This window comes from Phodopus roborovskii, unplaced genomic scaffold (genome assembly GCF_943737965.1).
Source record: "Phodopus roborovskii unplaced genomic scaffold, PHOROB, whole genome shotgun sequence".
In the NCBI taxonomy this organism is placed as follows: domain Eukaryota; kingdom Metazoa; phylum Chordata; class Mammalia; order Rodentia; family Cricetidae; genus Phodopus; species Phodopus roborovskii.
In genome coordinates, this window is record NW_026125791.1 from 101,551 (window position 1) to 123,861 (window position 22,311).

General features: G+C 38.0%; 1 protein-coding gene across 1 annotated transcript in view; it reads left to right on the top strand.

Annotated features, from left to right (window-relative positions):
- Atp7a (ATPase copper transporting alpha) overlaps positions 1–22,311 on the top strand; it is a 101,115-nt gene that overhangs the window by 65,380 nt on the left and 13,424 nt on the right. Inside the window, exons 6-17 of the mRNA XM_051178651.1 lie at positions 2,150–2,313; positions 4,922–5,083; positions 6,759–6,835; positions 7,248–7,473; positions 8,545–8,778; positions 9,761–9,852; positions 10,655–10,782; positions 11,823–11,977; positions 12,221–12,355; positions 15,944–16,138; positions 17,915–18,097; positions 18,989–19,205. Of these exons, the coding sequence (XP_051034608.1) occupies positions 2,150–2,313; positions 4,922–5,083; positions 6,759–6,835; positions 7,248–7,473; positions 8,545–8,778; positions 9,761–9,852; positions 10,655–10,782; positions 11,823–11,977; positions 12,221–12,355; positions 15,944–16,138; positions 17,915–18,097; positions 18,989–19,205 (1,968 nt within the window). The remainder of the gene's footprint in view (positions 1–2,149; positions 2,314–4,921; positions 5,084–6,758; positions 6,836–7,247; positions 7,474–8,544; positions 8,779–9,760; positions 9,853–10,654; positions 10,783–11,822; positions 11,978–12,220; positions 12,356–15,943; positions 16,139–17,914; positions 18,098–18,988; positions 19,206–22,311) is intronic.

Consider the following 22,311-nt stretch of genomic DNA (forward strand, 5'->3'; position numbering starts at 1 on the left):
GTGGAACTAAGAAGTAGTGGGCTCCTCATTAAGTCTGCATTGCCTTACTTTAAAGAGCCCAGTGGTTTGAAGAGTTAAGCTCTTTGGGACAGCACGACTCATTGGCAGTGCATGTACCATGTCTAGCCTCTGTGAGGTTTGTGCTCAATTGCCCAGTACCACCCCTGAGAGGGAAAAGATCAGAAAGAGTTCTTGTTATGCCTGAGAGATCTGTTAAAATTAAAATAACTGCCTTTTGAAATTTGAAAAGCTATATTCTTTTTTTGGGGGGGGGCAGGCTGCTAAATACATTGAACAGAAGCATAAATATTTATTCTACTTCATCTATATTACTTTTCTCTTTCATTTTATTAAAGACAGGTTTTCTCTATGTAGCTCTTGCTGCCTGAAACTCCCTCTCTAGACTAAGTGAGTTCCAACTCACAGAGATCCATCTGCCTCTGTCTCCTGAGTGCTGAGTTTAAAGGTATGCACCACCACTGCCTGGTCTTACTCTTTTCTTCATAACAGACATTTTCTTTGATCATTGGAATAATTTTCTAACTATAAACTCAAAGTTTAAGCACTTTATATAGAAGATTGAGATTATATTAGATACTTTTATAAATAAAATCTGTTCATAAATTAGTATTTATTTTTTGACAATCAAACTTCAGAGCTGACCTGTGGATTCTTCTGCTTTGGAGACAGGGTTTCTCTATGTAGTCCTAGAACTTTTTTCTGTAGACCAGGCTGGCCTTAACTCACAGAGGTCCACCTGCCTCTGCCTCCTGAGTGCTTGGATTAAAGGCGTGCACCACCACTGCCCAGTAATATGTGCATTCTTGAACCTAATTCCTTGTAAGTACCTTCCCAGTACCATAGGTTCCTAGAAAGAGCCATTTTTTGTTGTGTGCTTTTAGTATCTTCTTGGCAATCATAGCTATAGCTGGCCTAGAGAAGCAGAAATTAAAGTTTGTATCTGCAAGTAGCATTTGTCAGAAAGTAAACTCATTTGTTTTATTAGCAAGCTATATTGTACCTTTTGAAATTAATGTGTGACAGCAAAACTTGATAAATTTTAAATGGCTGTCATTTGACAATATTATAGTGTGTATATTGGTACATTCTTAAATTGTCTTCCTGAGTGTAGAATTCTCTTCATTTCTCTTAGGGAGGGAATTAGTTTTGTTTTGTTTTTTGAGATAGTATCTCATGTAGACCTCAAACTCTTTATGTAGTCAAAGATATTCTCAAACTCCTGAGTGCTAGGATCACAAACATGTACCACCCTGCCTAGTTTTATAGGATACAACTCAGGATCTCATGTGTTCTAGGCAAGCACTCTATCAACTGAGCTATGTCCACAGCCCAGGTTTTATTAATTTCTAAAAGTGCTTTCTTTCTACAAGATGTAGATTTATCTCATTGTAATATATTGATCTTATTTGGATTCTAATTTAGTTGGAAAATTGTAAATGAATAGGTTTAAGAAAATTGTTTTAGATGTGAAAGTGATGTGGTATGTGATTGAATCTGACACATACCAAGAAAGTGTTCTACCACTTGCATTCCCAGTCCTATTGTGGTTGTTTGTAAGGAGATTTTTGAGATTAATATTTAAATATTTGCACACAAAGTATTGGGGTGCTTGGGATTTGCTTCGGCATAATCTGTTTAGAGGATTGGGAGTAGAATCGGTAAGAATATAGATAAATAAGACCTGGTTGTTATGAACCCTGTGCTCCTGGCCATCTGGGAGGCTGGGGCAGGAAGATAGCTTGTGTCTAGGAATTTTATGTTAGCATGAGTGACAGCAAGATTCTGTCTCTAACAAAATAAAAGGATGAGCCAGGTGTAGTGATGCATGTGTTTAATCCTAGCACTTAGGATACAGAGGCAGACAGGTTTCTGTGAGTTCTGATTTATATTTCTAATTATTTCTAATTCTAAATGTATAATAAGTTTAAGGAACTAAGGTCACCTTTTAAAATGGTTTTAAATTGTTTGGGTTTAAGACTTGTATAAAAAGTTGAGTAGTAAATTTCTCCAAATTCTCTTTAATATTTTTGTACTTAACTGAAAAATATGAAAAGTAGTTATAGCATCATTCTTTCTTTTTCTTTTTGTAAAACCTATTATGTGCATTATTTTTTATCAATGTTCCCAGGAATATATTCTGTACTTGTGGCCCTGATGGCTGGCAAAGCAGAAGTAAGATATAACCCAGCTGTTATCCAGCCCCCAGTGATAGCAGAGTTTATCCGAGAGCTTGGATTTGGAGCCATGGTGATGGAAAATGCTGATGAAGGGGATGGCACTTTGGAACTTGTTGTAAGTGGGAACTTTTGTGTTATTAATAGACTTCTAAGAGAAACTTGGAAAGGCTTTCCGAGAAAAATCATATAAGTAATAACACCTTGGAAAATAGGGCATAGAATGAACATGAAAAAAACTAGACGATTAGAAGGCTGTGACTTAATGACAGTTTTCAAGCATGGAATGGAATTAATCTTTTTAAAAACCAAAAATGTTGGTAGGGGGTGGCAAGATGGCTTAGCCAGTTAAAGTGCTTGCCCATAAGTCTGATGACCAGAGGTTAGTCTTTGTGACCTACATGGTAAAAGGAGATAATTGACTCTGATTAGTCATTCTCAAACACCATACGTAAGTAAATGCATTTAAAATAGTGTTTGGTTGTGCATGTTCATAATCTCAGCTTTTGGGAGGCAGAGACAGGAGGATTCCTGGGAGTTTGAGGTCTTAAGGAAGGTAAAGGAGGGAAATGAAAGAAAAAGATAAACCAACTTTGCACCAAAATAACTATAGTGTAAAGGGGGAAAAAATGAACCTGATGGGTTAAAAAAAAAAAAGACACAAGAAGTTGGGAGGGAAGTGGGTGTGGATATAGGAAGAGTTGTGGGAGAGGATGTTAATATGACCAGTACATATTGTATGAAATTCTCAAAGAACTAAAGAATTTAAATTTATAAAAAGCAAAACTATTTTCATATATTATGTTCTGATCATGATTTTTCCTCCCTCATCTCCTCCCAGATCCTCCCCAACCTTCCAACTCCTTTCTCTGTTAAGAAAACAGACAAATAGAAAAGGCAAACAAGAATAAAACAAAATGAATGAAATAACAAAAAAGAAACTAATCAAAAGCACAAGAAAAGTATATATATGTATACACACAAACATGAACCCATAAAAACACAAAATCAGAAACTGTAATATACTAGAAAAAGTCAAGTAAGGTTAAAAAGACAGTCTAAACACAGCAATAGGAGACAATAAATCTCCAAAACTACTTTTAAGTTTACTTTATGTTGGCCATCTACTGCTGGGCATGGGGCCTGCTCTTAAGTGAAGTTTTGATACCTGGAGACTCTTGAAGAAACTAATTTTTCCTTTGCACATGGTTGTTAATTGGAAATAGCTTCTTGATTGAGAATGGGACCTTGTGTCTACTTCCCCTAAATAATGAAACCATTGAGATGTTACCCAGGAAGGAGGCTTTTTGCACACAGTGAATTCCAGTCATCCACTCAGGGCGGAAATTTTTGGAGGGCACATTTCCAAGAACCATCTGACAGGTGAAATGGTAACAGTTCTCTGAAAAGGAGGTTCTGACTGACCTCTTTGTTCTGTGATGTCCAATGGCTATACTGTTGTTTTTCTTCATGGTTGTGGGCTTTTAGTTCCCTTCCACAGAATGCAGAGAAGAGAAGAGAATGCAACAGATTATAATGCCACACAGCTTGCTGCTCTTACCCAAATTCCTCTGAATTGGTTTTGAACAAATGTTTCCTGGATATCTACAAGTTGAAAACCAAATTGGTTAAGACAGTTAAAAAAAGTTTTCTTGCTTTTGTGGAAGAATTTTATATATACTTAACATTTTACTTGCTTAAAACATTTTTATTTATCCATGTATGTGTGTATTTCTGTATATATTCCACATGTGTGCAAGTACCTGCACGATGTCAGATGATGTCAGATTCTTTGAATCTGGAATTACAGGCAGTTGTGTCAACCCACTTGGGTCCTCTGTAAGACCAGTAAGTTCTCTTTAACTACTGAGCCATCTTTCTATCCCATATTTACTTAAAATTTTTAAATGGATTAGACAGATGGCTTAGCAGTTAAGAACACTGGCTGCTCTTCTAAAGAACCCAGGTTCAAACTTCAGCACCTACATGGTGGCTCACAACTGGTTATAACTCCAGTCCCAGGGTATTTGGCACCCTCTTCTGGCTTATAAGGGTACAATACACACATGTGGTGCAAAGACATATATGTAGGCAAAACACCCATATACATAACATATTTTTTTAAAGTTTTATTTGTACTTGTGAGTGTGTGTGTGCTTGAACATATACCACATGTATTAGGGTGCCCTTGGAAGCCAGAAAAGGATGAGTTTTGTATTCATCTAAAGATGTTGGCTCAGTAATCCCAGTCAATAAAGTAGAGCAATTATAAGTAAGATATGTAATTTCAGCCTCTGGCCTCCATACATGTGTATGCATATAGACACACACACACACAACTTCTCACACATAAACATATATACATGTTTACCATATATGTACACAACAAAAATGGAGTTCTTTATTAAATTTTTTATCAAGATATAACTCACATACTGCATTATCCACTCATTGAAAATATACAACTTCATGGCTTTTAGTATATGTGTACCTTAGTATAATTCTCTTCAGAATCAATTCTGGATCTTTTTCATTCCCTCGGAGAACACATCAAAGGTCCCTTATCTAACAAATTCTAATGATAATATCAAAAGTATACTAATTGCACAGATAAAATTCTGTAAGACAATCCTGTGTTATGATAGTCCTTTTAGTTAGAAGTACTGCCTCTTTTTTAATTGAAGGAGAGGGGTATTTGCAATAACAAAGGCTTTGTTTTTAAACAGGTGAGAGGAATGACATGCGCTTCCTGTGTCCATAAAATCGAGTCTACTCTCACAAAACACAAAGGGATCTTCTACTGCTCTGTGGCCTTGGCAACCAACAAAGCACATATTAAATACGATCCAGAAATTATTGGTCCCAGAGATATTATCCATACCATTGAAGTAAGTGCCATGACTTTGCTTTTCTATCTTACCTTGCCAGTCAGCCACCTCCTGGAATCACATCTGGTTTACATTATATAGAGACAATGGAAAGACATTAGTGTGTATCTGCCTTTGCTCCCCTCCCCCATGGCCTTCATCAGGGAAATCTGGACTAAGGTATATTTGCACTATTAATCATGAGCAGACTTAAGCTGAAACTATCACAAAGTATTTAGGAAATGGATATAAAGTGCAATTTATAAGGAAGATTCAAGTTAATCACCATAAATTTAAAGCATCATGCTAGATGTGTTATGGTTTTGTTAAAGCAACGCAGAATAAAATAAAACAAAAACACTTTTAAGTTAAAATGCCAACTCCTTTCCTTGTGCTAAGTTCATTTTGTGTTCTTCAGCGTGTCTTAAGTAGTAAGACATACAAGTGCAGAGTTTCAGTGTGCTATGAATATGGTATTCTGATGAATGAAACCATGTTATACGTTATTCATTTAGCCAGCAGTACAGTTGATATCTGTGAAGCTGGTATTACTGAGTACCTACCCTAGCCACCCTCAGCAGGTACTCAATTCTGCTGCCAAGCTTCAGTTATGGATTCTCAACAGCAGGGCTGCCATCTTATTTCAGAAGTGAAATGTTCTCTTTTTAAATTGTTACTGCCTTTTACGCCACGACTGTCCGAATCAGCAACTGCAACTCTGCTGCTATCAGCAATAAGGCCACAAGAGTCACAGCCTCTCAGGCACCAACTCTTCACAGCTACAGGGGAACTGATCTACATCTCTATTCCTCTAAAGAACTCAAGATTCAAAGGTTGAGGTGGAATTCTGTTCCTCGGAGAGGCTGGATAGCAAGTAGCTCACCTCCTTTCCTTCTCCAGTCCCTCCAAAAGTCCTCGAGCTGGTTCTTGCCCCTTAAAAACCCTTCTCCACCTGGCTCCTCCTTACCACTTCCTGTCAGCTAGTTGCTGGTGCACCCTCCTGACTGCGGGTGAAATTTATTTAATCAAACACATCTTTGCATTATTAAAGAAACATTCCAGAGCATAAACAAAATGAACACACCTTAGAATAATATTCTACCACAGTAAAACAACTTGAGAAGTTACTTGTTGAGTCCCACGAGACTTAACCCTGGACATTGGTCCCCCACAGCTCACATTTGCTCTTTTCTCCATGTTACACTGCTAGCAGCTAGATGATGGCAGCTGTTTTCCTAGCAGTTGAAAACATGGTGTCTGTAACTGTCTGTGTCCACTACCTAGTTGTAGTTGTCTTTGTATACTTAGTTTTATTGGGGGAAAAGAATTTTTGTGCATATTCTTTTTATGAAGGAACAGGAATGAAAACTATGTAGGCAAGTCCTTGATCAATCTATAGTAACATAGTGCTAGCTTTTGTTCACTGTTACTGAAAATGTCTACTGCACTTGAGTGAAACTGCTAGTTTGAAAGCAGCAGAATAGACATTAGCTAAAATCAATGAGCTATTAATTTCTTTGCAAAATTAGAAACCAAAGTAGTCAAGGGCATAAAGCTCTGGACAGCTTCATGTTTCTATTCCTCAAAATGACTTTTGCTCAGGAATTGAACTGAACTGTTCTAAGTGATACCAGCATGGCCTGGAGTATCTCTACATTGAGTGAAATGACATTTTTTTTCTCATGAATTTCCTTAGAGCTTGGGTTTTGAAGCTTCTTTGGTCAAGAAAGATCGGTCAGCCAGTCACTTAGATCATAAACGAGAAATAAAACAGTAAGTACTTTGGAATTGTCAATAAAATGCTATTCAATTTCCTTTAGAAATTTAACATCCTGTTAGCATGCAATTACTATAGCATTTTTAAGAACTGCTTTTTAAGAAATATGCATATGTGTACATGTGAATGTATGCCATATGTATGCAGGAGTCTATGGAGTTCAGATGAGTTCTGGTATGGGAGTTACAGGTGCTTGTGAGCTAACACAGGTACTTTGAACTTAACTTGGGTCCTCTGCAAGAGCAGTATGAGCTCTTAACTGCTGAGCTGTTGCTACAGTCCCAATGACATCATTCTTAACACTGGGTGAGATGGTTACAATCTGGGTTTCTCTATTGTATGCAGAATATTTAACTTTCAGGTACTCACTAAAATATATTTTTCTTTTACAAATGTTTCCCATGTAAGATGGAGAAGGTCTTTCCTTGTGAGCCTGTTTTTCTGTATCCCTGTCATGGGGCTGATGATATATATGATGGTTATGGATCACCACTTTGCAACTCTTCACCATAATCAGAGTATGAGTAATGAAGAAATGATCAAGATCCATTCTTCTATGTTCCTGGAGCGTCAGATCCTGCCTGGACTGTCCATTATGAATTTGCTGTCCCTTTTATTGTGTCTACCTGTACAGGCAAGTTGCATGTTAGCAAGTATATTTATTGATAAAGAAAAAATAACCAAAATGTGGTAGGCATTGTTATTTTCCATTAATAAATTGATAATAGCCTGATCATTTGATGTTTTATGAATAACTAAAGTAGCTAATATATTTCATTTAATCCCTGAGAACATTATTTCATAATATAGCAGAGAAAAAGATTTTGACTTTTTAAACTGGATATTCCTGTCTGCTGTCATATATAATTTCTATTTTTTAATAACTAAAGTTATTTGCTTTCTATATTTTTCTACCCTTATTTTGAGAGAAAAAAAATTTTGCTGTAAAAAGTTACACTTCCATTTAATAAGTTTTTCCTTTATTTAATCTCCAATAAAGGTTTAAAAGTGAGGGCTGATGGTGTAGTTCAGTAGTAGATTAGTAGCCTAGTATATGGAGAGCCCCAGGTTCAATCCCAGCACCACCAAAAAACCCCAAGCAAAACAAAAAGCAATAGCACTAGCAATTAATTAATACCAGTTGCACTAATGAAAGACAAGCTCTCCTATTATATTTCCCAACAGAATGAGCTGTTTATGATTGACTTTTGGAAAAGGACTGAGTTTATATATTTAAAAAAGCCTTTTACAAAATGTATAAATTTGTTTCCTAGCTTACTTATTTAGGCTAGCATCAAAAAGAAAAAAAAATGCAATAGTCATCTGACATTCTTTACGTTGTGAAGTATCCTTTGGGTCATAGAGGATGTCCCTTGGTATCTTGCACAGCAAATTTGAAGCACTTCTTCTGCACATAGCTCTGCTAAAATGCAATCTTGTTCTAGCTCAAAATCTCCTTACAGCTAGGTGTGGTGATGCATGCCTATAATCCTAGGAGTTGCAAAGCAGAGGCAGGAAGATCTTAACAAGTTCAAGGCCAGTTGGGATACATATGAGGATCTATAACAATATATCCTCTTAGTGTATATGGATTAGTTAAAAGGCAAAGGATGTAAACATTGATACTTTCTGCTAAATTTATTTAGGTGTACATATGAATTTTGGTGTCTAAGGAAATTCAGTAATTATCACTCTTCTGTTACAGTTTTGTGGAGGCTGGTATTTCTACATTCAGGCTTACAAAGCACTGAAGCATAAGACAGCAAATATGGATGTGCTGATTGTGCTCGCAACTACCATCGCGTTTGCCTACTCTCTGGTTATTCTTCTGGTCGCAATGTATGAGAGAGCTAGAGTGAACCCTATTACCTTCTTTGATACTCCTCCTATGCTCTTTGTGTTTATTGCCTTAGGTCGATGGCTGGAACATATAGCAAAGGTAAAGTAAGAAAGGTGACAAAGACCCTAATATTTTCTAGACTGCTTATTGGAAATATGTATTGATTTATATAGTTAACCATTTTTGTTTTAGCAGTATCTTTAGAAAATGTACCAAATTTATATTACTGCCAAAGAATAGTATGTCCATGGTACTTTATGAGAGACATTTGAGAAGTACTTTTTTGTTATACCAGATTATTGAGAACTGATTTGACCATGTGGCTTAAAATGTATGTCAAAGTCCATCCATGCTCCCTTGTGATGAAAGTCAGTTTCTAGTCCTGTTCCATGTAACTGTATGTTTAGCAGAGTAGAAAGCACTTTATAGTTTTTCCCTGGCTGTAGTCTAGGCAATCACTTGCTATCTCTATCAGGTCACTGTGCTCTCGTTTACTAAACCGTTCTTTTTGATTAAATTTTCTCCAAATTTTCCTATTAAATAATCCTAAACTGGACATATTCATGTCTAATAATCATCTCCTGTGAGCTGAGTAACTTAGGAGTAATTAGAAAAGATATGCTGTTGTCTTAAAGAGCATATATCATTCCATGGTTCGATTCTATAAGCTGTGGGAAATTTTGCCAGTGAGGGTCTGTCAGCAAAATAGATTTTACTACAGAGTTTTCAGCATTGCATCTTTTCCAAAATTATAAGTTAGTAGATGTTAAATGTAATTACAAGGTGGCATTAGTTTGAGTTTCTGGATAAACTTTTACCCGTATGTTGAGTATTTATATTCCCTCTTGAATGATCTACCTATTCATGTGCTTTGCTCATATATGAATTAGATTCCTGATATTTTTCGAATGCTTATAGTCCTTCATAAATTATACTTAGTACTTTTAAATGCTTTTTATAAAATATTCATTTTCCAATGAAAACTTTTTTATGATTAAATGTTGTAAAGCTGATATTTGAGTGAATGTTAAAAGTTTGAACAGTTTCTTTCTTAGCATCATTATTGTGTTTTAATTTATAGGGCAAAACCTCAGAAGCTCTTGCAAAACTAATTTCACTACAAGCAACAGAGGCAACTATTGTAACTCTTAACTCTGAAAATCTCCTCCTGAGGTATTTATCTTCATTTCGTTTTGTAACTTGTCTTAAACATTTTATTGTGATGAGTATACATATGTGTGGAGGTCAGAGGACAGCCTGTGGGAGTTTTCTCCTCCCATATGGGCCCTAGGGATAACACTCAGGTTGTTAGGCTTGGCAGCAAGCACTCTTACCTTGCTGAGCCAGCTTACTGACCTTCTTTTGTAACTTCTATTTAAGAAGAAACATAAGACACCTGATGACAATTATGTATAACTACTGAGGGTCTCATATAATACAGGCTGATCTTGAACTCACTGTATATAGCTCAGGATGACTTTGAACTCATTATTCTCCTGCCTCCACTTCCCAAGTTCTGGGATTATCAATGTATGCTACTGTGGTACTGCTATTTTTTAAGCTTTCATTTATTCAACGACTATTGATTTTTTTTTTTTTTTTGGTTTTCTGAGACAGGGTTTATCTGTGTAATAGCCTTGGCTGTCCTGGAACTAACTCTGTAGACCATGTTGGCCTCGAACTCATAGAGATCTGCCTGCCTGTGCCTCCCGAGTGCTGGGATTAAAGGTGTGTGCCACCAACGCCCAGTCAGTGATTATTGAATAAATATTAGAGTGTCTGCTTTGGTCCAAAACCTTGTTCATTACCACCAGTGAGCAAAACTAATATAAATGTTGCTAGCATAAATGTTGGTCCAAGGTTCTGTTGGTAATAATTATGGAGCTATAAGCTTGGCATGATCTCCAAATTGTGTGTGTGAAGGTGAAACTAAGAAGCAGATGCCATGACACTTTTTCTGTTAACTTACATGCAGTGAAGAACACGTGGATGTGGAACTTGTGCAGCGTGGAGATATAATTAAGGTGGTTCCCGGAGGCAAATTCCCAGTGGATGGCCGCGTTATCGAAGGGCACTCCATGGTAGATGAGTCCCTCATCACAGGTATGTTCTGTCAGAGCATTATGACATGAAAGTGAAGTGAATCCCAAGTGATAATGAAAAGCAGACACTAAAGGACAATCAATAAATGTATAAATAGTGAGCAAAGAATATGAGTTCTTTAAAGAAAGACTGCCTTCAGTTTCCTCGGGTTTACTGTGTTTTTAGGTATGGTGTTGAAGACTAAACATTGAAGTTTCTTTTTTTAAGATTTATTGATTTTTGTTTTATGTGTATTAGCATTTGGCCTGCATGTACTCCTAACTGCTGAGCTATCACTCTAACACCCACACTGAAGATTCTTAATTACTAGAATGCACAAGAACAAAGTTACTCAGTGCCTTGTAGAGCCAGGTTGACTTTGGCAAATTTCCAAGAGCAGATAAATATTCTGTTTTCCTGCTTTAGTCTCTGATGTAGTCAAAACTAGGCCAGAGTTCGAAGTTTTCCACATCAGGGCAGCTTGAAGGAAGCAGGACTGGAAGATGTTTAGAAATCTTGGCTGACAAAGTCCAGTGTGGATCAGAATCAAAATAATACCTCTCCCATCTCTGATAGTCATAGTGGATGCTCAGCTTATTTATTAATTCAGGGTTCTGTTTCACAGTGGTCCACTGTTTTGAGTTTGGATGAGAATTTCTTTAGTTCCATGTCTTGGGCTATGCAGTATAATTTACTGACACTGACTCTGGCCTACTAAGCACTAGTTGCAGCAGCCTACTCCCATCCACTGTTACAAAGAAAAATGCCCTCCCACATTTCGAAATGCCCTTTGAGAACTTCTGCTCTATGAGTAGAATGAAGCTCCTAAAGTATCTGTGGACAAGCGCTAACATGGTAAGCGTTTCCAGTTCAAAGTCTACATCCTGTGTTTGGCCTAAAACGGAGGCGAGAAAAAAGGAAGGGCAACTTTTACCTTTTCAAGTGTCTAGATTCTAGTTTGAGAAGAATGTCTTTTCTGGGTGTTTGTTGACACTGAATCAATAGACATGTTTCAAGAGGATAGTAATCATTTTTGTTGTCTGTTTTGCGTCTTCCTTCAGGGGAGGCAATGCCTGTGGCTAAGAAACCTGGCAGCACAGTGATTGCAGGTTCCATTAACCAAAATGGATCCCTCCTTATCCGAGCAACCCATGTTGGAGCAGACACAACCCTTTCTCAAATTGTCAAACTTGTAGAGGAGGCACAAACATCAAAGGTAACCTAGTCCCCTAGGAGAAGCAGAAGGTGTTTTCTTTAAAGCTTCCTACTACGAGTACTTACTTCGGCAGCACATATACTAAAAAGCTTCCTACTACGAATCTTGATGTGTGTTTTCTTCTGATCTAGTTGCATTCATGTGGACTCTATTAAAATATTTCTGTCTATGCTCACTACCAAATATATTCTGTATTTGAAAAAAAGACTTAAAGTCACTCATTATTATTCTTCTAAATTCTAGGCTCCTATCCAGCAGTTTGCAGACCAACTCAGTGGCTACTTTGTTCCCTTTATCGTCTTTGTTTCCATTGCTACCCTCTTGGTGTGGATTATAATTGGATTTCAAAATTTTGAAATTGTGGAGACATACTTTCCTGTAAGTGACCTACAACAACTCTTGCCAATGTGCAAAACATTTTGTGAATTTGTTTGTAGAGTTAATTAAGTAAAACTAATTTTGAGCTGGAGAAATGGCTTAGCAGCGTACCAATGCTGGGCAAATTGCACCCGTTTTTAACTATGGCTACAGCAGAATTTAGTGCCTTTGGCTTCTGAGAATACCTACAGTTCATCTTCACATAACCACACACAAATGCAGACACATAAGAAAAATAAATAAATTATTTGGAGCCAGGTGTAATGATGCATGCCCGTATCTTGGCACTCAGAAGGCAGACCTCTGTGAGTTTAGGGCCAACCTCTATGAGTACCAGGCCAGCCAGGGATGAACAATAAAACTTTGTCCCAAAAGAAATTAACATGCTTTGGAAATGAGCAACATTGGCTGAGAGTATAGATGGTGTAATGATGCCCAGTATTTGTTAGGTCACAAGTTTATCCTCAGTGTCAAAAAGAATGACAGAAGGAAAGGAAGGAAAGGAAAAGAAAAGACAAACCTGAAGAAGAAATTTTTAGCGTAACAGTCCCTCCTTCTACTTTGGGAATATATTTTAAAAGCCCCAGTAGACATCAGAAACCACAGATATTACCTAACATTGTATGTGCCACCTTTAACCCCAATACAGACACTTGTAAACAGATTTGAATGCCTTTTCCATCTTAACTAAGCACTGGCATGCACTGCACTTATGACCTGTGTAGTCTTGAGGTATGACAGCAAAACAGCACAATTTTCTGTTTTATCCTTTACTTCTTTGTGAATGGATTTGTTGTTACTGTAGAAGCATACATGACATTTCTCTGTCATATACAAATTGGCATCATGACACTTTTACACATTGGGAACACGATTTAATAAAACATAGGTTCTACACAAGTGCTGCAATACTTCAGTAACTATTCAATAACTAGGAGACAGCTAGTAGGTTGCCGTTGCTAATGCCAGGTTAGATGTACATGGGTGTACTGCTCAGGTAGAACAGTATAATATTTCAGTGTGCTCATTAGAATGGTTGTTTAGTATTTTTGAGACAGTCTCTCACCTTGTAACCCTTGTCTGGTCTGGGTTTCTCTGTGTATACCAGGCTAGCCTTGAACTTCTGCCTGTGTCTGTGTCCTGAGTCTTGGGACTAAAGGTGTAGGCCAACATTCCTAGCTAGTAATGACATTTTATAATGCTCATTTTGCTTATCTTGGTGTGAATGTTGGATATGATAACATACATTTGTGTGTGCATGACAGAGTCTCATGGCCTTGAACTTGTATTGCCAGGGATAACCTTGAACTCCTGGTACTCCTGTACCCACTGTGCAAGTGTTGGGATTACAGGTGTGTACTATCACACCTACCTAAGATAATGTATTAAAGAATACATTTTAATTAATTAACTAAGTTTTTGCCTGTATATATGTCTATATACCATGCGTGTGACTGGTACCTGTGGAGGCCAGAAGAGGGTGTTGGATCCCCTGAAACTGTACTTATAGATGACTGTGAACTACTATATGTTTGCTGGGAGTTCAAGTCAATATGTGGGTGCTATGACTCAAACCAAGGGCCTTGTGAAGAACAGCCAGTACTCATAACTGCTCAGCCATCTCTTCAGCCCCCAAAGAATAACTTATAATTAATGTTTATAAAATGTTAGTGTCTCCTCATAGAATCCTCTGATGATTTCGAAAGTATAGCTCTGTAATGTAGTAAAGTAGATCTGTGATGTGCCTCACTTTATTTTTCTTAGGCAGTCTATAGTGAATGTTGTATATGATTTTCCTCTACTCCTGTATCTTCTTAATCATTTCTTTCTTTCTCCTTTCTTACTTGTTGAGACTTGACTTTTCTTTCCAGGATTTTTTTTTATAGTCTTTGTCCAACTTTAGCCTGGTGATAACCACTTTGCTGAGGTGTATTCCTACGTGGATGAAAATTTGTGTCCTTAGCCTTTTCTCACTACAGTCATCCAATATAGATGATACATTTCTTCCTGTACACCTGGACCATTTGGCCAAACTTCTGGGCTTTGTTGTGTCCTTGGAGCACAAACATCATCCTTTTGAATGGGCATAGACAGAACATAATAATACTATTTCTGTCTCAGCTCTTTGGAAAGAGAGGGCAAAAATGATTTCCTCCAAATGTGCGAAAAGATGCATTGAAATGCCTTTTGCCATTCTTGCTTTGGGCAGAAGTCATAAAGGGATTGGACTCCATTTTGGTGGCCGTAGACCTGGTGATTGTGGGAAGCTGTCTTCTCAAGGCTGTAGTCAGAGCCAGCCGACTTGCCCATGGCTTGTACCTGAGAGGGTGTGTATGGACCAAGATGGGCTAGCTAATGATGTTAAGAGACAAGACAGAGACACAGGAATATTGTCAGGAGGGCCTTTCAGTCTATACTTCCCCTCATAGGTATGAACCGTGGGCAAGTTGGCTGGCTCCGACTACAGCCTCGAAAAGACAGCTTCCCACACATGGTGCCCAATATGGGGCTATGCACAGGGCGACCACAAGTGATCCCTCACTTTAGATATAAAAGCTTATATTCAACTTCTCTTTTTGTCAGTTGTGAAGTAGGGATAGTAGTGCCTAAGTTAAAAGATGTGAATTCACACAGGTCAGAATACACAACATACGTGAAAACATTCATATATGATGTATATGAAAGTTTAAGTTTAGATATCTCTAAAAATCCCTTCTAACATTCTCTTCTAAAACATTTTAATGAATTATCTTTAATTATGCATAAATGTGTGCATCTGTGTGTGGAAATATGCATGTGAGTGCAAGTGGCCATGGAGACCAGAAAAGTGATCAGAACCCTTGAAGCTGGAGTTAGAGGCAATTGTGAGTTACCATATGTGGGTGCTGGGAACTAAACTTGGGTCATTTTCCAGTGCTCCTAACCTCTGTGAACATTTTCAACCTTTATTTCACTTGCTTTCTTAGTGTGTGATGTATGTATGTGAATGTTGGAACATGTGTGCCCCTGCATGTCTGTATGCAGAGAACAGAGAACAGCTTTGAAGAATTTGTTGTTTCCACTATAATTTCTTGGGATTGGACTGAAGTTGTAAGGCTTACATTGCAAACACTTTTATCTGCTGAGCCATCTTTCAGACTACAACCTTTGTTCTATAGAATGAATATTTATAAAATTTTGTATTAATGTCCAACCTATGACCTCAGGGTCAGAGAATCAGAATTTGTTCAAAATTTTTGAAAATTATGTTGCTAATAGTTCTTCTAGATATGGAAACAATGTGGAGTTCTCTGTTCCTTATTTTTCCTCTATACTTAGTAACTCTGGAATCATCAAAACTGAAATTTTGACTTTAGGACTACCACTTGTTAACAAGTTTTCATGTTTATAAATAAAAAAAAAATTGTTCATTACTAGTAAGAAAATGTATATGTCAGTAGCTAGGTAGTGATGGGAGATGTCCGTCTACAAGGTAGGATATGTGATTTTGACACTGGATTTAGTTAAACAGGATCGAGCTTTGTTTCCTTTGTTTTGCACAGCTCTAACTGTAAATGAATAACCAAAGTGCATATCTTTCTTCTGAAGGGCTACAATAGAAGCATCTCGCGAACAGAAACCATAATACGCTTTGCTTTCCAAGCCTCTATTACAGTTCTGTGTATTGCATGTCCCTGTTCACTGGGACTAGCCACTCCAACTGCTGTGATGGTGGGCACAGGAGTAGGTGCTCAGAATGGCATACTTATCAAAGGTGGAGAGCCACTGGAGATGGCTCATAAGGTAAGAGTCTACAGAACTAAAAATTGCACTATCAAAACTTACACTCACATCCCTATTGAGAAATAGGATTCTAACTTGCATGTGGTTCCTAGGCTGAGCTCTTCTGGGACCACCTTGAGGGTTGAAGTAGAAAAGCTGTGATGTTGGTTCTTCTTCAGATTGGCCTTAGTTATTTAAGATCTCTAATATTTCCTCAGCCATTCCTTCACAGCAGCCCCTGAATGGAGAACCTGTAGTTCAAACCCAGTTCCAGTACTTGCCTGGCAAATTTTGCCAGGGCCTCCCAGGGTTCTGAGTTATTTGTGTCTGACTCTACATTACAGGAGCTGCACATGCAGTGCCAGTGACTTTGCTGCCATCAGCTGGCAGTTTGCAGTTATTACTTCAATTAAAGCCATGCCCCCACTAAGACAATTTTATTACAATGCTATAAAACATACATAGATGCATGGAGAATATATAGCACATGGCTTAGAAGAATTCTGTAACCTTGAATAGCTAATTAATATATATATATATATATATATATATATATATATATATTCATGCTAGGACTTTAAAAAATGTGTATGGTGTATTGCCTGCATGTATTTCTATGTACCACAAAGCATGCAGAGGCTAGAAGATGGTATTGGATCCCCTGGGACTGAAGTAATAAACAGTTGTGAGCTGTCATATATGTGTTTGGAACCAAACATGGGCCCTCTGGAAGAGCAGTCAGTACTCTTAACCACTGAGCCATCTCTCCAGCCCTAAGACATTTTTAAAAGATTAGTTTTTGGTTTTACTTTTATTCAGACGTGTGGGTACCTGTGGGCCCAGAAGAATATGTTAGAGCCCCTAGAACTAGAGTTACAGGTTGTTGTGAGCTGCCCAACATGGGAACGGAACTGTGGTCCTCCACAAGAACACACGTGCTTTTAACTACTGAGTTATCTCTCCAGTTCCCAGGCTAGTAAATCTGGCTTAATTTCAAACCTTAAGATAAGGGTTCCCTTTTTGCAGCTGTTGGGCACCTATCCAAAGAACAAGTACACTTCCTGATGTGACCACAGTACGTTTATCAAAACCAAGAATTTAATATTGACAATGCTGTTGTCTAATCTGTAATTTCATGTTCTGTTGTTTCCCTGATACCCTTTACAGCAGTTTTTTCTCTTATCTACAATGATGCTTTGAATATTATCCTTATCTTTTTTATACTAGTTCATCGGGTTGTTCAGTCTTCAGGGTTCTCATTCTGAGTTTATGGTGAAATGAGCATGGTCTCTTCCAAATTCTTCCCTTTTCCAATTTGGCCTAACTTTCTCAAACTGCTTCCCTTAGCTTTCTCTTAACAGGCCAGGTTCTTAACCAAGACCTAGCCAAGGCAAGCAACCCAGCTGGGTTCCCTTCAGTCTAATGTATATATTTTCCATAGTCATCTGTTGTCTACCCAGATTTCTCCAATAGATCTATAATTCATTAGTATTAAAAACCTTTTGTTTTCCCTAGAGGTGCCAGGGGCATCTCTTAAGTGCCTATTAACAGCCAACACATAACTAACAGTTCCAGTTGTTTAACATAAATTCACAGACATTTAACAGGTAGAGAAATTAGTTGCTCCAAGAGTATTTCTTAGTATGCCTTTGGTTCACCCAAAGATGATCAGTTGATGAAGTTGTGAAGCCAAAGGCCAGTTTATTAAGAAATGAAATAGCTGTTAAAATAAACGTGTTTCTCATTTCTGGGAAGATGATGTCATGTGGGTGCATTATGTTTTTAACTTTTCTCCAGGTAAAGGTAGTGGTATTTGATAAGACTGGAACCATTACGCATGGAACCCCAGTAGTGAATCAAATGAGGGTTCTAGTGGGAAGTAACAGGATACCACGAAATAAGATCCTGGCCATTGTGGGAACTGCAGAAAGCAACAGCGAACACCCTTTAGGAGCAGCTGTAACCAAATACTGCAAGCAGGTACAATATTGCATTTCATATTCATGTTGTCATCTCATAGAGGAATGATGCATACCAAATCTGGACTGGCTTTTGTCTATCAATTTTGTATATAAGGAGTATGAGGATAAAGAGAATTGTATTTTCTTATGAATATGTTGGGCTAGGAATGTAGCTTAGTTGGTACAGTGCTTGCCTGGATGCTCGAGGCCCATCGTTTGATCCCCAGCACCAATTCAGTAGGCATGTTGGCCCGACTTTAATTTGAGAACTTAGGAGGTAGTGACAGGAGGTCAGAAGTTCAAGGTCATCTTCATTACATAGTAAGTTTGAGGCCAGCCTACACTGTATTAGATTTTTGTCTCCATAATTATTGATTATGCCTTAGTTTTTTCACATAGACAACTGTAAACATAAAAAAGAAATGATCTTTGATCTTACCACAAAGTAACCCCTGCTTGACATAAAACATTAAAATAGAAGTAATATGTATTAGCTGGGTAGTTGTGCCACACACCTTCAATTCCAGCACTCAGGAGGCAGAGACAGGTGGATCTCTGTGATTTCCAGGCTAGTTTGGTCCACAGAACAAGTCCCAGAACAGCAAGAGCTACACAAAGAAACCCTGTCTCAAACCTCACACACACCAAAAAAAAAAAAAAAAAAAAAAAAAAAAAAACTATCAGTGCAATTGCTAGATCAAAGGATGCTTAAAGTTTCATTTTTCATAACTATTACTAACATCCACACAAATGGTTCTATCAGTTTGTACCCACACCCAAAATTTTAACTGCCTGTCTTCTCACATACTTAGCAAATCTGTTCTTCTAATTAAGAATTAACACACCATTTATTTTTTGTTCACTTATTTATTCATTTATTTAATTATAAATTGTGTGTGTTATTTGTTAGGAGCTGGACACTGAAACCTTGGGTACCTGCACAGATTTCCAGGTTGTACCAGGCTGTGGTATTAGCTGTAAAGTCACCAATATTGAAGGTTTGCTACGTAAGAATAACTTGAAGATAGAAGAAAATAACATTAAAAATTCATCCCTGGTTCAAATTGATGTAATTAATGAACAGTCATCAACTTCATCTTCTATGATTATTGATGCTCCTCTCTCAAGTAAGCTGATTTCTTTCTTTTTGTTTCTTTCTTTTTGGGGGGGGGCTTTGAGACAGGGTTTCTCTGTATTGCTTTGGAGCCTGTCCTGGAACTAGTTCTGTAGACCAGGCTGGCCTCGAATTCACAGAGATCCGCCTGCCTCTGCATCCTAAGTGCTGGGATTAAAGGCGTGCGCCACCAATCCACCGAATGGAACCCAGTCCCACCACTGGAAGCCTTGCCTGGCTATAAGAGAAGAGATGGCCAGTTTAGAATCTCTATCCCCCATTGCTAGAAGTCCTCACTAGTATCACCCTCAGAGATTCCAAGAAGTTCTACTGCACTAAGTTTCCACACCATACTCCAGATGCTCCCAAATTGTAGCCATCTCTCCCCACATTCTTTCCTTCCATCCCATCTGCTACTAGTACCTGATCCCTCCCACTCCCTTCCCCACCTGCTCCCAGTCTACCTGCAAAATTTGTTCTATTTCTCATTCCCAAGGAGATCCATTTGTTCTGCCTAGACCCCTCCTCTATACCTGACCTCTCTGGGACTATGGATTATAGCTTGGTTATTATTTACTTAATAGCTAATATCTACTTATAAGTGAATACATACCATATTTGTCATTTTAGGTCTGGGTTACCTAACGCAGGATGATTTCTTTTTTCTAGTTCCATTCATTTACCTACAAATTTCATGATGTCATTTTTAACCAGCTAAATAATAATGCTCTATTGTGTAAATGGATTTTGTTTATCCATTCTTTTGTTGAGGGGCATATAGGTTGTTTTCAGTTTCTGTCTATTATGAATAAAGAAAGCCACAATGAACATAGTTGAGCAAGTGTCCTTGTTGAAGGATGAAGCATCCTTTAGGTATATGCCCAAGAATTAGGTATACCTGGGTCTTGAGGTAGATAGATTCCTAATTTTCTGAGGAACCACAAAATTGATTTTTATAGTGGCTGTACAAGTTTGTACTCCCACCAGTAATGAATGTGTGTTTCCCTTGTCCACATCCTTGTCAGCCTAAGCTGTCTCTTGTGCTTTTAATCTTAGCCATTCTTGTAGGTATAAGATGGAATCTCAAAGTTGTTTTGATTTGCATTTCCCTGCCTAATGCCTAAGGATGTTAAACATTTCTTTAAATGATTCTCAGCCATTTGAGATTTCTCTATTGAAATTCTCTGTTTAGATCTGTTCCCTATTTTTAATTGACTATTATTTTTTTATATCCAGTTTCTTAAGTTTTTAAATATATTTTGGTATTAGCTCACTGTCAGATGTGGGGGTTGGTGAAAAATTCTTCTGATTATGTAGACTGTGGCTTGTCATGGTATCCTTAGCCTTATAAAAGTTTTTTTCAGTTTCATGAGGTCCCATTTATTTATTGTTGATGTCAGTGCTGTGTTATTTATTAGTGTTCTGTTCAGAAAGTTGTCTCTTATGCCAATTCATTTAAGGCTATTCCCCATGTTATCTTCTACCAGGTCCAGTGTATTTTGTTTTATGTTGAGGTATTTTATCCACTTGGTTCAATTTTGTGCAGGGTGATAAATGTGGATCTATTTGCATTCTTCTACATGCAGACATCCAGTCTGACCAGCACCATTTGGTGAAGATACTGTCTTTTTTCCAGTGTATATTTCTGACATACATACGTACATACATACATATAAATAAATCAGGAATCTATAGGTGTATAGTTTTATGTCTGGGTCTTCAGTTCAATTCTATTGGTGATCATGTCTCTTTTTTGCCAGTCCACGTGGTTTTTATTACCATTGCTTTATAATGCTGCTTGAAATCAGGGATCGTGATTCCTCCAGCAGTCCTTGTATTGTTCAGGATTGTTTTAGCTAACCTTGGTTTCAGATGGCTAACTGAATATATAACCTCAAGCTGTTGTATAAGAAACAAAATGGACAGCATGCTTGCATTTCATCAATCCAATTTTACCATACGCCTTCTGATTACATCACTTAGTTACTCAGAAACTTTTGTTGACTGTGCTTATTTACTTGTGTCATAGAGTTTTTTATAACTGTGAAGAGATTCCATGACCATGGCAACTCTTATGAAGAAAGCATTTATGGGGATTCGATTGCAGTTTCTGAGGCTCCGCTTCTTATCATGGCAGGGAGCATTAGCACCATGCAAGCAGGCATAGTACTGGAGGAGGAGCTGAAAGCCCTACATCTTGCAGGCAACAGGATGTGGTCTGAGACACTGGGCAGTATCCTGAGCATAAGAGACCTTAAAGTCCACTCTCACAGTGACACACTTCCTCCAAGAAGGCCATACCCACTCCAACAAAGCCACACTTCTTAATAGTGCCACTTTCTATGAGATTGTGGGGGCAATTGCATTCATGTAATTACATTCAAACTACCACAACAACTGACTAGGGTGATGAAGATAAGTCTGAGCTGATCTTCTAAAATCTTTCTCTAATATATTTCCATAGCTGGTTGAGATCCTACATTTTCCACAAGACCCTGTGGTCTTCGTCTTTCTCCCTCTTGAAATTACCATATTTATATCCTATTGAAAAAATTAGAGTTCTCGGTCAGTGTTCTTTGGATTTTTTGTGATTGTTTGTTTTGTTTCCCTGGATGGTCATTGCTTTTTCATGAAAGGAGATATTCCTCATCTTGCTAACAAGTATGTTCATCTCTTCTCTAGATCCTACCCTCTCTGAACTCCTTAGGAGCTTCCCTCTCTGTTATGCCCCTTGTTTGCATTCCACACCTCTTCCTGTACCCGTGTCTTTTTTTTATGTTTTATTTATTTTTTCTTATTTTACATATTGATCCCAGTTCCCTCTCCATCCCTTCCTCCCTCCCTCTCTCCTTCCTTCCCATGCCCCTCGACTACCACCCTTCCATTTCACTCCCCCCTCCACTCCACAGGGAGGGTGGTGCCTTCCAGGAAGGGTCAACAAAATCTGTCACAGAAGGGGAAAGGAACAAGATCTCCTGAGCATATTGGGAGTGGGGAGGAAGTGAGTGGAGAGAGCTAGGAGAAAGAGAAGGGGAGGAGAGGAAAGCACATGGGACTAGGAAGATTGAGTCAGGGGAGGAATAGATGAGAGAGAGAGAGAGAGAGAGAGAGAGAGAGAG